Source organism: Austrofundulus limnaeus, unplaced genomic scaffold (genome assembly GCF_001266775.1).
Source record: "Austrofundulus limnaeus strain Quisiro unplaced genomic scaffold, Austrofundulus_limnaeus-1.0 Scaffold380, whole genome shotgun sequence".
In the NCBI taxonomy this organism is placed as follows: domain Eukaryota; kingdom Metazoa; phylum Chordata; class Actinopteri; order Cyprinodontiformes; family Rivulidae; genus Austrofundulus; species Austrofundulus limnaeus.
Window position 1 is genome coordinate 500,443 of NW_013952782.1, and position 11,238 is coordinate 511,680.

At 40.1% G+C, this 11,238-nt stretch overlaps 1 protein-coding gene across 3 annotated transcripts in view; it reads right to left on the reverse strand.

Moving 5' to 3' along the window:
• entpd6 (ectonucleoside triphosphate diphosphohydrolase 6) overlaps positions 1–11,238 on the reverse strand; it is a gene marked incomplete in the record, with an annotated part of 28,908 nt that overhangs the window by 12,829 nt on the left and 4,841 nt on the right. For all 3 annotated transcript variants that reach the window (XM_014023616.1, XM_014023617.1, XM_014023618.1), the window contains 5 exon segments: positions 332–420; positions 741–776; positions 4,966–5,041; positions 9,474–9,617; positions 11,091–11,167. In XM_014023616.1, coding sequence (XP_013879070.1) covers positions 332–420; positions 741–776; positions 4,966–5,041; positions 9,474–9,617; positions 11,091–11,167 — 422 coding nt within the window.

Sequence of the window (11,238 nt, forward strand, 5' to 3'; positions counted from 1 at the left end):
CACCAGCTTTGTCTCCTGCGCCCTCCTCGTCCTCTCAGGTGGAGCGTGAGAATATTTCTGACAGTCCAGAGTAAAAGGTCAGGTTTGGATCTGAAAAGGTCTCATTATCCTTTGTTTGAATTTCAGCTGCAGCACATGAAGTAAAGGATGAGCTGATTTCTTTCTTTTTCTGCTGCCTGACCCAGATAAGACCCCCCCCCCCCCCCCAGCTGATGTGAGGGTGTTGGATTGGGATTAACACTGCATTTTCAGATTTCAGCCTCTAAGATGGAGCCACTTTGTTAGCTTGATGAGCAACAGGAGAGAATTGTCTTTTCCTCATCCTCCTCACCTCTTGGTGGGGGCTGAAGGTTATCTGAGTCGACCCCCCTCCTAAATCCAGCATCCCAACAGTGGGCAAGTCTGCACCGTGAAGACCACCTGAAAAGAGAGAAGGCAGGGAAACAAGAGTTGTAGGATAATCCTATAAAACAGAAAATGATTGGTTCTGATCCAATCAGAGTCAGAACAAAACCGTCTCCCTCCTGTCAAGATAAAAACATTCAATGTCACGTGTCATCCTAATGTTTCGTTATAAACAACAACAACAACAACCTCTAAAGCTGCAATGATGTCGCAGGAGGATCTGCTTATTCTGGGACTGTCTGATAGTCTGGATTAATGTTTCATCTGTAGTCCTGTGTTAAAATCTGAGATGTGATCAGTGTGATGTTTGACACGTGTGTGTGTTTACTACTGACCTGTGAGGAAGTTGATGGTGATCCAAGCAGAAATCCCTGAGGGACAACAAAAATAAATGAACCATACTGCTAAGTCTAGTTATTTCATTAGACTTTGTAAGACCTCATTTTGTAATAACTACACATTATGTAATAATATAATATAAATCTTTAACACATTATGTAATAACATAATATAAATCTTTAACACATTATGTAATAACCTTATGACATTTTGCGGCAATTATTACAAAATGTGGTGGTGTAATAATCTGGTGCATTATGTAATAAACAATCAWAAACCAGTATTTCTGTTCATCCTAATCAATATACTTGTAATTACTGTCATGTTACAAATACTACATAAATAAATCTTTATAACTTTGGTCAATAAACACAGAACTTCTCATCTTTTATTTGCATTTTCAGATTTACTATCCTGATCCCTGTTATAGAAATTATTACACTTTGTAGACAACTCCCAAAATATATCTAAAAGTCAGTTGTACAAGTCAACCCCTTCAGATGTTTACCTGTATAATGAGCCTTAAAATGTGTAATTTTCATAAAAAATAAGTGGGTTTGAAGTGGTTATTTGATGTTAATAATTGTTTTTAACGTCCTACAGGCTCTGACATGTTAGATAAATTTGAAAATGAGGTTTTGAAAAAATCCGTAAGACTTGAAAAAATTTGTGAGATTGCTCTATACGTCCGTATACCTGCAAAATGACGTAAAATACTTATAACTTACAGACAGTCTGTACAAGTTGACATGTATGTTGTTATTTATTTGCTTTCTGAGAAAGCAAATAAATATAAGTTTACCATAGTACCTTACACTGTTACACTGTAAACTTGTTTTTAGGGGTTCAAAATGGGGTGGGTGGGACATAGTTTGGGGGGGGGGGGGTTGCACTTCAACTCGCCTAGGCCTCCAAAATGGCTAGAGCCAGCAGTGAGTGTGAGGATGGAGGGAAAGAAGAGAAGCAGACAGAGGAAGAATCAGAACAGACAGGGGAAGACAACAGGTTGGTCTGATGTTAGGTGGAAGAGATGTTGTTCACATTTCCACCACAGAAAACCTGTTGAGCACTGAGTGACACTACTGTGACACATTTTTACTTTGTGAAACTTTTTTTTGTTTGTTTGTGATTGAGAGGATCACCTGCTGTAATATGTAACATAAAACAAAAGTCCATAATAGAATTACTGTATTTTATAAGTGCATGAATGAGGGAGAGCTGTATGGACATATTGCACCTGTGGGCAGGAGGGGGGCGCCCCTGCCCACAGGTGAGCATGGAAGAAGAAACACTGCAGGGCCACCAGCAGTGTTGTTATGGGGTCATATTGTTTTCGTACTGTTTATTTATTTTTGGTCAACCGTAGCACACAAACAGCTGCACCAGTCAACATGAAATGAGTCAGGACTGTAGATGAGTCTGACCTACACTGCACCAGCCAACGGTTTTATGATAGACCCCATATTTGAGGAGGGGGCTCCTTTCAAAGAGGGGGTGTCAGGACATGTAAAAATGGTTATAACTCAGAAACTGTTCAACATAGAAGCTTCAGATTTCTGTTGTTGTTTATCTCTGATGAAGCTCTATCCATCAGGCCCACCATCAGTGCCCCCTCCCCCCCCCGATCCCCAATTTATCTGAAAAAGGGGTGTCTGTACATACAAAAAAAATGGTCCCCAGTAACATACAACTGTGAAAACCAAGGAGTGGCCAAAGATGAAGCCCATTACGTAGTCTAGTTGTCTCCATCCTCCAGCAGAAAACCTGTGGAGCAGATGAAGTTAAGTCTCCAAGCATCAGTCTAAAACCTTTCAATTCAGAGAGTTTCTGTACAGATAAGTGGGCTAGAATCCCTCCTGACATGTTTTCAAAGATTCAAGGAATTTAATTATTGTCCTACAGGGCAGAGGTTCTCAAATTGGGGTCCCAGGACCCCCAGGGGTCCACAAGCCCTATCTTGGGGGTCCTCAAACAATTTCAATAAATTGTTCTTTTAGATTATATTTGACAAATGAATATGGGGAACAATTCACTAGTAAAACCAACATACTAAACCAACCAAAACATAATATTCTCATAGTATTTAGGTGTTAAAATGACAGTAAAATATTTCTAAAGCAGCATGAGGTTTATGAGGGGGTCCCAGGATTTTTTTCACACTTGTAAGGGGTCCCCAGACCCAAAGAGTTTGAGAACCCCTGCTATAAGGGATATAATAATCATTTCCATCAGTGTATGTCCACATGTGACCGCCCGAGACCAGCTGAACCTGGTTCTAGCTGCTGTGGGATTGTCCCATTCCCAGAGTCCTGAGTCCTGCAGCTCTCTGTGGATGCGTGGGATCAGGAATCACATGTAGGTCCTGTGTTTGAAATGCTCGCCCTGTACAAACACGAAGCTTGCCAGAATATAATCCAATCCTTTTAAAGTAGTTCATACAAGCAATTATGGCCATGTGGGATAATGTCCCACTTAATCTTTGTGGGGGAGGGGACCGATTATCTGTCCTGTTTCTTTCTGAGGCTGAAATGTTTTTTTTTTCTTTTCTCTGAGAGGGATCAACTTGTTACAACCATAAATGCCTCTTAATGATTACTGAATTATCTCTTTAGACCAGTCCACCTCTCCTTCTGTCAGATCACTGTTAATGGACCCATTCCTCTAGTTTCCAACGATAAACTCTTCAAATTCCATCAGTCTTATTATCTTCCAGATATGCTGCAGTTGTTGTAGAGATGCTTATCCCTCACTCAGATTACCCTCTGCTGGTCTGGATGGAAGCGACTTATTGTTAATGGAGATCTGAGAGGTTACCAAGTTCTAAGTGTTGCTGTTTGGTTCCCCAACCTAAAGCCCAGTCCCTTCAGACTTGTATGTTTTGTTGGAAAATTGCTTCTTAACATCTCTGCCTAAGAGTTTTACAGTAAAGCTCCTATGATACAGTTTCTATCAAGCTCTTAAGCATCCACTTCTGCATGCAAGAGGTCAAATGTCACAGATAAAAGGCTCTAATGCATGCAGCTGAGTGCAAACACTCTACCACAGACTCTGTCGTCTTTGAGATGACCTGAAACAGGAAATTCTTCTTTACTTTGCACATTTCCACCTTCACATGGTCTATTTCTACAGCTGCTTTATTTTGCCTACTTCTTGTTACTCTTCAGTAACACTTCAGTAATATTTCATTGACAATGAGTGTTAGAAGAACAGACTGCGTGGTGCTGTTTTCTTTTGCTGCTTTTATTCTCAGTTTCAGTCTTTGTTGCAGAAAAGTGCAAACAAACTGAACGAATGGAGGCCAAAAGAAGAACTTTCTGATCTAAAACCTCTCCTGCAGATGGACACCCGGAGCAATCTCCTGGATCTTTTCAAAAACTCAGCGTCATATTTATTTTCTCTCGGAGCCTGTAGGACATAAAAGATTTAAATAACCCAATCATTACCCCGTTTCACCACTCCTCCCTGTTATCTTCTGCTTTGTGCTGCAGCCTGCACTATCTGCAGCAGACCCAGGCCCGTTTCATGTTCTGATCAGAACAAACGCTTCAAAAACAACAGTATTTAAAGACCAGTACAATTCACAACATTTAACTTTTATTTAAGAACCTATCCGCTTAATTCAGGTTTGTTTTTATCAGTTAGCTGCTTGTTGTCACTAATCTAAAAAGGCATAATTTTATAAAACTTACATCAGAGTTAAAAACAACAGTGTGTCCTCAATCAATAAATAAAAGCATAAAAAAGATGGAGCGAAGCGACCGTAAGGTGGGAGAATTGGATGTTATCTCCAGCCTGACCACCAGATGGCAGTAACAGCTTCAGAATGACCCTTTAATCTGTTCAATCTCACTGATCAGACCTGAATGTTGGAGAACACCTCATTCTAATTCCAATCTATAAACTGCACCTGGATTATTAACCTTGATGAAAGCCATCAGAAGTTTGTTCAGCTTCTGTCTGACTCTCAGTGATCTGACCTGACTGCAGAAACAAACTGTCTGGTGTCCTGCAGAACCCATCAGGTCTGTCTCTGCTTCACCTGATGCTTCTGATGTATGCATCTGATTTACTCTGCCTCCAGGAAAGATGAACCAGACCTGAACCAGACCAGACCTGCTGGTCTGAACCGGACCAGACCTGCTGATCTGAACCGGACCAGACCGGCTGACCTGGTTTATTCTCAGTTTTATTAGGAGCCACTGATCAGTCAGTACATGTTACCTTCATCAGTTCCGTCCATGATGGACACACCGTCCTCCCTGGACATAAAGGGGGACTCCTGGAACAGAACCCTCACCTGAAAATAATGAACATGAACAACAACAAAAATCACCAGGACATAAACAACAACAGATCAGATTTTTCTGTAAAAGTTGTAAAGGTTTGAACTCATATTAGAAGTGGAATATGTTGTGATTTGTTGATCAGTTTTCTGGTTCTGATCCAAGTTAACGTCTGGTCCTCTGTTGTTTTTAAGACTAATATGTTAATGTAGGTTTCTATCTGCTAATTTTCTCCTGTGTATCTGACTAAAGATCTTACAGAGTTCTGAAGAAGTTCTAGTGTGAAGATGTCGTTGGGTTAAAAAGCTCAGGAAGGGGGGATGTGTCCTAGCTAAGGTGTCTCAGAGAACATTTAAAATGTATTAATGGGTTACAGGTCCTGGTTTGGAGTCACAGATGAGATTTAAAAAAGGATTTATTGTTTTGATGTTTGGACTGAAACGTTTAAAGTTCCTGACTGTTCCTGCTCAGTGTCCCCATCAAAGAAATGACCTGCATCCGTCCTCGACGGGGGACATCAGCGATGGTTCGCATCAAGTTTGATCCTGTTAAAACTGAACTGCAGCTTGTTGTTTGGGTCAGATGACAGTTATTTTGGTTCAAACTAAGAGAAAAACCTCATCAGAGGGAAACTATTTGAGCTGTGAACACATCTTCACCTCTTCACACACATCAAACTGACATAAATAACTTCTCCTCCATCTAAACAGCCTCAAACAGAAAACAGGAGGCCTGTTTCTGCAGAGCGTCTGATTCTGTTTGATTAGATTTATTTATATTTTAATGTCAAAAATTTAAAGCCCTTCCCCCTCCCCTCAGAGTGTAATCTGCTGAATCAGGTCCAGTCTGATCATAAGAGCGAAGCTGCAGATTAAATCCTGTTCTGGCTCTCTGCTGCTGTCCTGTTAGCTCTGATTAAACACTTAACCATTTTCACTTCTCTGGATTCAAACCCAGGATGAAGAGGAGGAGGAGGAGGAGGAGGAGGAGGAGGAGGAGGAGCGCACTTCATCAGCCTGCTGTCAGGAGTTTAATGAGGTAAAAGCAGCTGAATGTGAACCGTGCAGAGATCACTGATCAGAACGGTTTGATCAGTTTCTGATCCGGTTAGGGCTTTGTTTCTGAAGGAAACAGTTTTCTAAGTTCTCCAGAATACGCTTGCTTTCTTTTACTAAACTAATATAATTTAAAAAAATTAAATAACATTTTTGTTTTATTTTTATTTTAAAAATCTAATTTGACTGTATTTAATATTTATAAATTTTTAAAGTATTTTTGCTGTTTTTATACTTATTTAAAACGGTCACAGTCTGAGTGTGCATTAATCATGTTTCTCTCTTGGTTTCTCTGGTCCTGCAGCTGTTCCTCATTAGTCCTGTCTGTTCTGGCCCCTCTCCTCAGGTATGTGTTGTGTTAACAGTGGCTGTGTCCAAAGTCAGGGGATGCATCCATCGAAGGCCGATCATGGCACAACAACGGGTCGAAGGCTGTTCCCCCCCATGCTCCAGTTTAAAGGAAGGGTCCAGTTTATTCTTCACAGCCCGTCCTATCCCACGATGCACTGTGGGATGACCGAGGCTCTGTCTCAATTGATGGGCTGGGTCTTCATGAGTATGTAGCCCAGCTGGACATGTGGGCCACATCCTCTGCTGGCTGTGTAGGCTGCTCAAACTGCAGTGAAATGAGACGGTCTACCCTTCACTTGATGTAAGTTTGTGTGACCACGTGTTACCCTGTTACCACAGGGATCTGTACCAAATTTGATACTTTTTAAGCACAGACCGAATTCCGTCAGTACTACCGAGTATCTATTCACGTAACAGTGTTTACGTTAGCATGGCTAATAATAGCAGAAGCTCCGTTGTACAACCATATGAGACCCAGAGGCAGAGTCGTGGTCCCAGCTTCTTTTTTTTCTCCCTCCTCTGCTCTGCGCTCACTCTGCATGCTGTTACCAGAGCAGGGAGCAGCAGCGGTCAAAATACCTCAGAAACTCAAACAAATAGGCTTTAACAAGGCTTTAATAAGATAAACAATAGAGCTACATGAGAAAACGTGTTCATAACGAACAAAAATAAATAAATAAATAAATAGTGTCTGTGTCAGTCTCAAACCCTGGTCTCTCTCTGGTCCAACACTCTACCCACTGCCCTATAGGGGACTTGTTGTGAAATGAGCTACACATTACACAACAACACTGTGATGACTTTTTATACTGGGGAGGAGTCTCACCCGGGGGTTGCTAGATAAGGGGCTGAACACAGGTTCTGGTGGGTTGTCGTACGGCTTGTGACATCACAAAATGACGGACGTATAAAACTTGTCATTAATATACATTAAAATACATTTACTTACAGTAAATATGTACCTGGGTGCATTTTTTTTGGTCCTAGGACTGTTTTTTTAAGAAGTACATACCCAAAGTTGAGTAAAGAAAACCTTTAAAAAGTGAATTTTGCATAATAGGTCCCCTTTAACTCCATCCTCTTTTGCAGTACTGAGTCCCAGGTACCAGATATTGGTACCAAATCGATTCAAATACCAAAGGTACCAATCCCTAGTTACCACAGGGATCAGTTTTATATCAGACATAAAATGCATCAGGATGTGTATTTACTCGTCTTTTAACTGGAAGAATAACTTCACAGTTAAAACGTTACACATAAATAAATAAAAAAACTAATAATTCAGGTTTATCTCCAGTATCAGCACTTTCATTTGCATTTTTTTAATTTAACGTCTTATTGCAGCATGAATTTCATCAGCTAATTTGCTAAACTTACTTTTAAAAACAAATTCTTCTGTCCGAGGTGAATTTCCAAACTGCGCCGACTCGTTAAAATAATAAAAACCCCACCGTCTTTGTTTCTCTCTTTATTTTCACACTGAATCCTGGGATATCCTCAGCCGGTGAGGGTACTACGACACATCCTCAGATTTACAGAGTTTGTCGGCCACATGAGGAGGAGCCTTTGAATTGGGACAGCACTCGGCGCGGGGCAGTGATGTATGTGGTCGATAAATGTGCCCTCATGAGTGGGTCCTCATGCCCCTGACCTGAGACACAGCCTGGGAGAGACTGTTGGTTGTAATGGCCCATGAAGTGAGAGACAGGAGCACAGTTTGAAATAAAAATCTGTACAAAAATAAAAAGTTTAAAGCGGTTGTGTTGTTGGGCTTTTGTCATTTGTAAAGACTTGTTTGTTTAATATTATTCTTGTCAGAAATCATTGTAAATAACCACATATGGCACGTCCCTCAGTTCTTCTTGTTTTGCCTCTATACTAGTTTTGTTCATTTATAATCGCAGCAGTTAACAAGAAAAAGAAAAAAACTACTGTTTACATGTCATTTCCCCTCATGGGATCAATAAAGTGTCATTCATTCATACTTCACTATGCATGACTTACAATGGGAGGAGGAATATTTCAGTTTTATACAAGGAAATATTGAAACTTGTTGTGGTTGTACATTAAAAACGTTTAAACTTGTGCCGTCACGGTTGTAGGCGACAGGACGTACGCTGGGATAAGTGTGGGAATAAAGCTGAAAGGTAAACAGTTTAAACTTATTTTTTGCGGTTGACAAAGGATCCAGCCCATGTGGACCAGAAACTCCGGGTGCTTCGAGGGATGCAGCCTCTGAACGCAGCCTGAGTGGACTGCATTGTGTGCGTCTTTCCCACTCGTTACTGCTTCCTCCTGTCCGTTCCAGCCTTTAAGTTACCTTTTGTTACCTTGTCAGCCGTTAGCTTTTGTTTTGTTTAAAGCGCCTGTGACATCAAGTTTTCAAAATAAATATGAATGTACGTTTGGAAAGATAACACTGAAAACATAAGGTAAAAAAGATTTCACGCTGCTGAGATGAACTGTTGTTGAGATATCGGCATGAGAAGAAACAGGAAGTGATGTCAAAGGGGAATGTCTGAATGTAAACTGAGCGTTGCTAAAATGGCTAACAACACAGACTGTAGAGAAGAATCTGATGTTTCTTTAGATTATTTTAATCACTATCATAGAGAGATGAGGAAGAGTCAGAGTTCAAATAATATTGTTTCAATGAACAAAAACCAGGGAGTTTTATTTCTCAAAGAGTTCCCCTTTGATGTCACTTCCTGTTCCACTTTAGCTGAGCCAAGGTTAAAAGAAAATATGCCAATTATTTCATATAATGGTTCAAATCATGCCCAGTTTCTTAAATATAAATATATTTTCTTTGACTTTTTGTACTTCATGGATATGCATGTCAAAGGCACTTTAAGTACTCCTGTATTCAAAGTCCTTTCAGTCTGCACGGGTTCAACCAAACATGATAAAAATAAGAATTAAAATCAATTCGAGGACATGAAAGGGTAGTTACTAATAAAACAATGAAAACTGAAATATGGACTTGATTTGTTCCACAGACAGAGATAAACAGTCAGAACAGGTGAGGTGTGTCTCTCACTGTGTCCAGGAGCTGGTCAGCCTTTTGTCCAGGCAGCAGTCTTAGACCGGCTGTGGCCTTCAGGACCACAGGGGTTCTGGTCCACATGGAGGGAGGTACACTGGACTTGGCCACATCCAGGAGTTCCTTAATACCTGCAGAACACTGGAGACAGAAGGGACAGATGAAGAGTGATACAGCCAGCCAGAGACAGATCAACTAGACACAAGCTGTGTTTCCATTGCAAATGTTCACAAAACTTTGTTGATATTCTGTTAATGTCGAAAAAACACAGTTTCACAACTGCAGTGTTTCCATTAAGTAATAAATGTTATTAAAGTCACGTGAATACGTTTGTTCTCATGATAAGTCATTACAAACATGGCAGCGATGGATGTAAACACATAGCATGTTGCTACCACGACACTAGCGCTCATCATCAGAGGAGACGTCGACGTCTTTTATCGAGGCTTTCCAGAGACAAGTCCCTACTTGGGAGCGGCTACGTATGCTGTGTTTTTGGGAAATTGTAGTCGSTGAGTTTACTATTTTATACTACTTCTGTGATATTACTACTACTTCTACTTCCTGTTATCTTCTTCTTCATCGTCTTTTTCACCAGTAGAAACAGACGGTTGTTGATCACGTGACTCCTGTGATGTGAAAAAAGTGTTTCCATTACAGTTTTGTGAAAAACACCAATTTCCATACGGCTGAAAAACCACCTCATCCTAGTGCAAAAATATTTTGTCAAAAAATTTAATTTTTTTCTAAATCGACGTGTTTCCATTGAGCAATTTTATTTTCGAAATTCTAATTTGCGCATTTTCATGGTGAATGGAAACACAGTTACAGACTGAGACAGAGATAACAGAGACGACACTTCAGTCCTGCTGTGAACAGAACTGTCAGAGGTGTTCCTTCTGATTCAAACTGTTCAATACAAGTTTTAAAAATCATATCATACTCTGTTATTTGATACAGAAATATGTGATTTCTTTATGATCAGTATTTAATAGGGGTGTAAGAAAATATCGATACACTGAAATATCGCGATATTTCATTTCCCGATACTGTATCGAAATTCCAAAGCCCTGTATCGACTTTTAATTAAGGTTTAAAATGTCAACCTTCTTGCCAACTGTTCATTTTTATGTTGTAGTTCAGCCTCTGACCACTAGCTGGCAGCAGTGAGCCAGCCATTTGGCTCCTCTACCTCTTGAGCACCAGAGAGTAAGGGTAGCATTAGCATTGTAGGAGACAATGTAAGCATTGTGAGTAAACATTAGCTTTTCTTTGTTTTTCCAGTAAGAGGTTTTTATTTAATAGAATTTTTGGACAAAAAAATCACAATATATCGCAATATATTGCCTTGCTTACAGTATCGCAATATATCGGGATATATCGAATCGTGACCCCTCTGTTATGATATGTATCGTATCGCCAAATTCTAGCGAATACACAACCCTAGTATTTAATGAGGTTTTAATCACCCACCCTGTATGTGATTTTTTGTACAGTGCCCTTAGATTACTTATTTTTGATTTGTTTCAGTAAACCTTTATCTAAGAAATACTCTTTTTTGTTCTTCCTTTGCCCCCCTGTGGTCTCTGTATGGATGCAGTAAAGCTTCAGTACCTTTTGTGGATCATCAGCATACGCTGATAGTCCTGGTTTAATGGCTCTAAACATCTCGTGGTCCAGTTTAGGAGCTCCTAAAGGAAACAGAAAGATCATTGTCATAATCATCATCTCCCAGGCAGAAACCTCCGAATTTGTCTAAAAC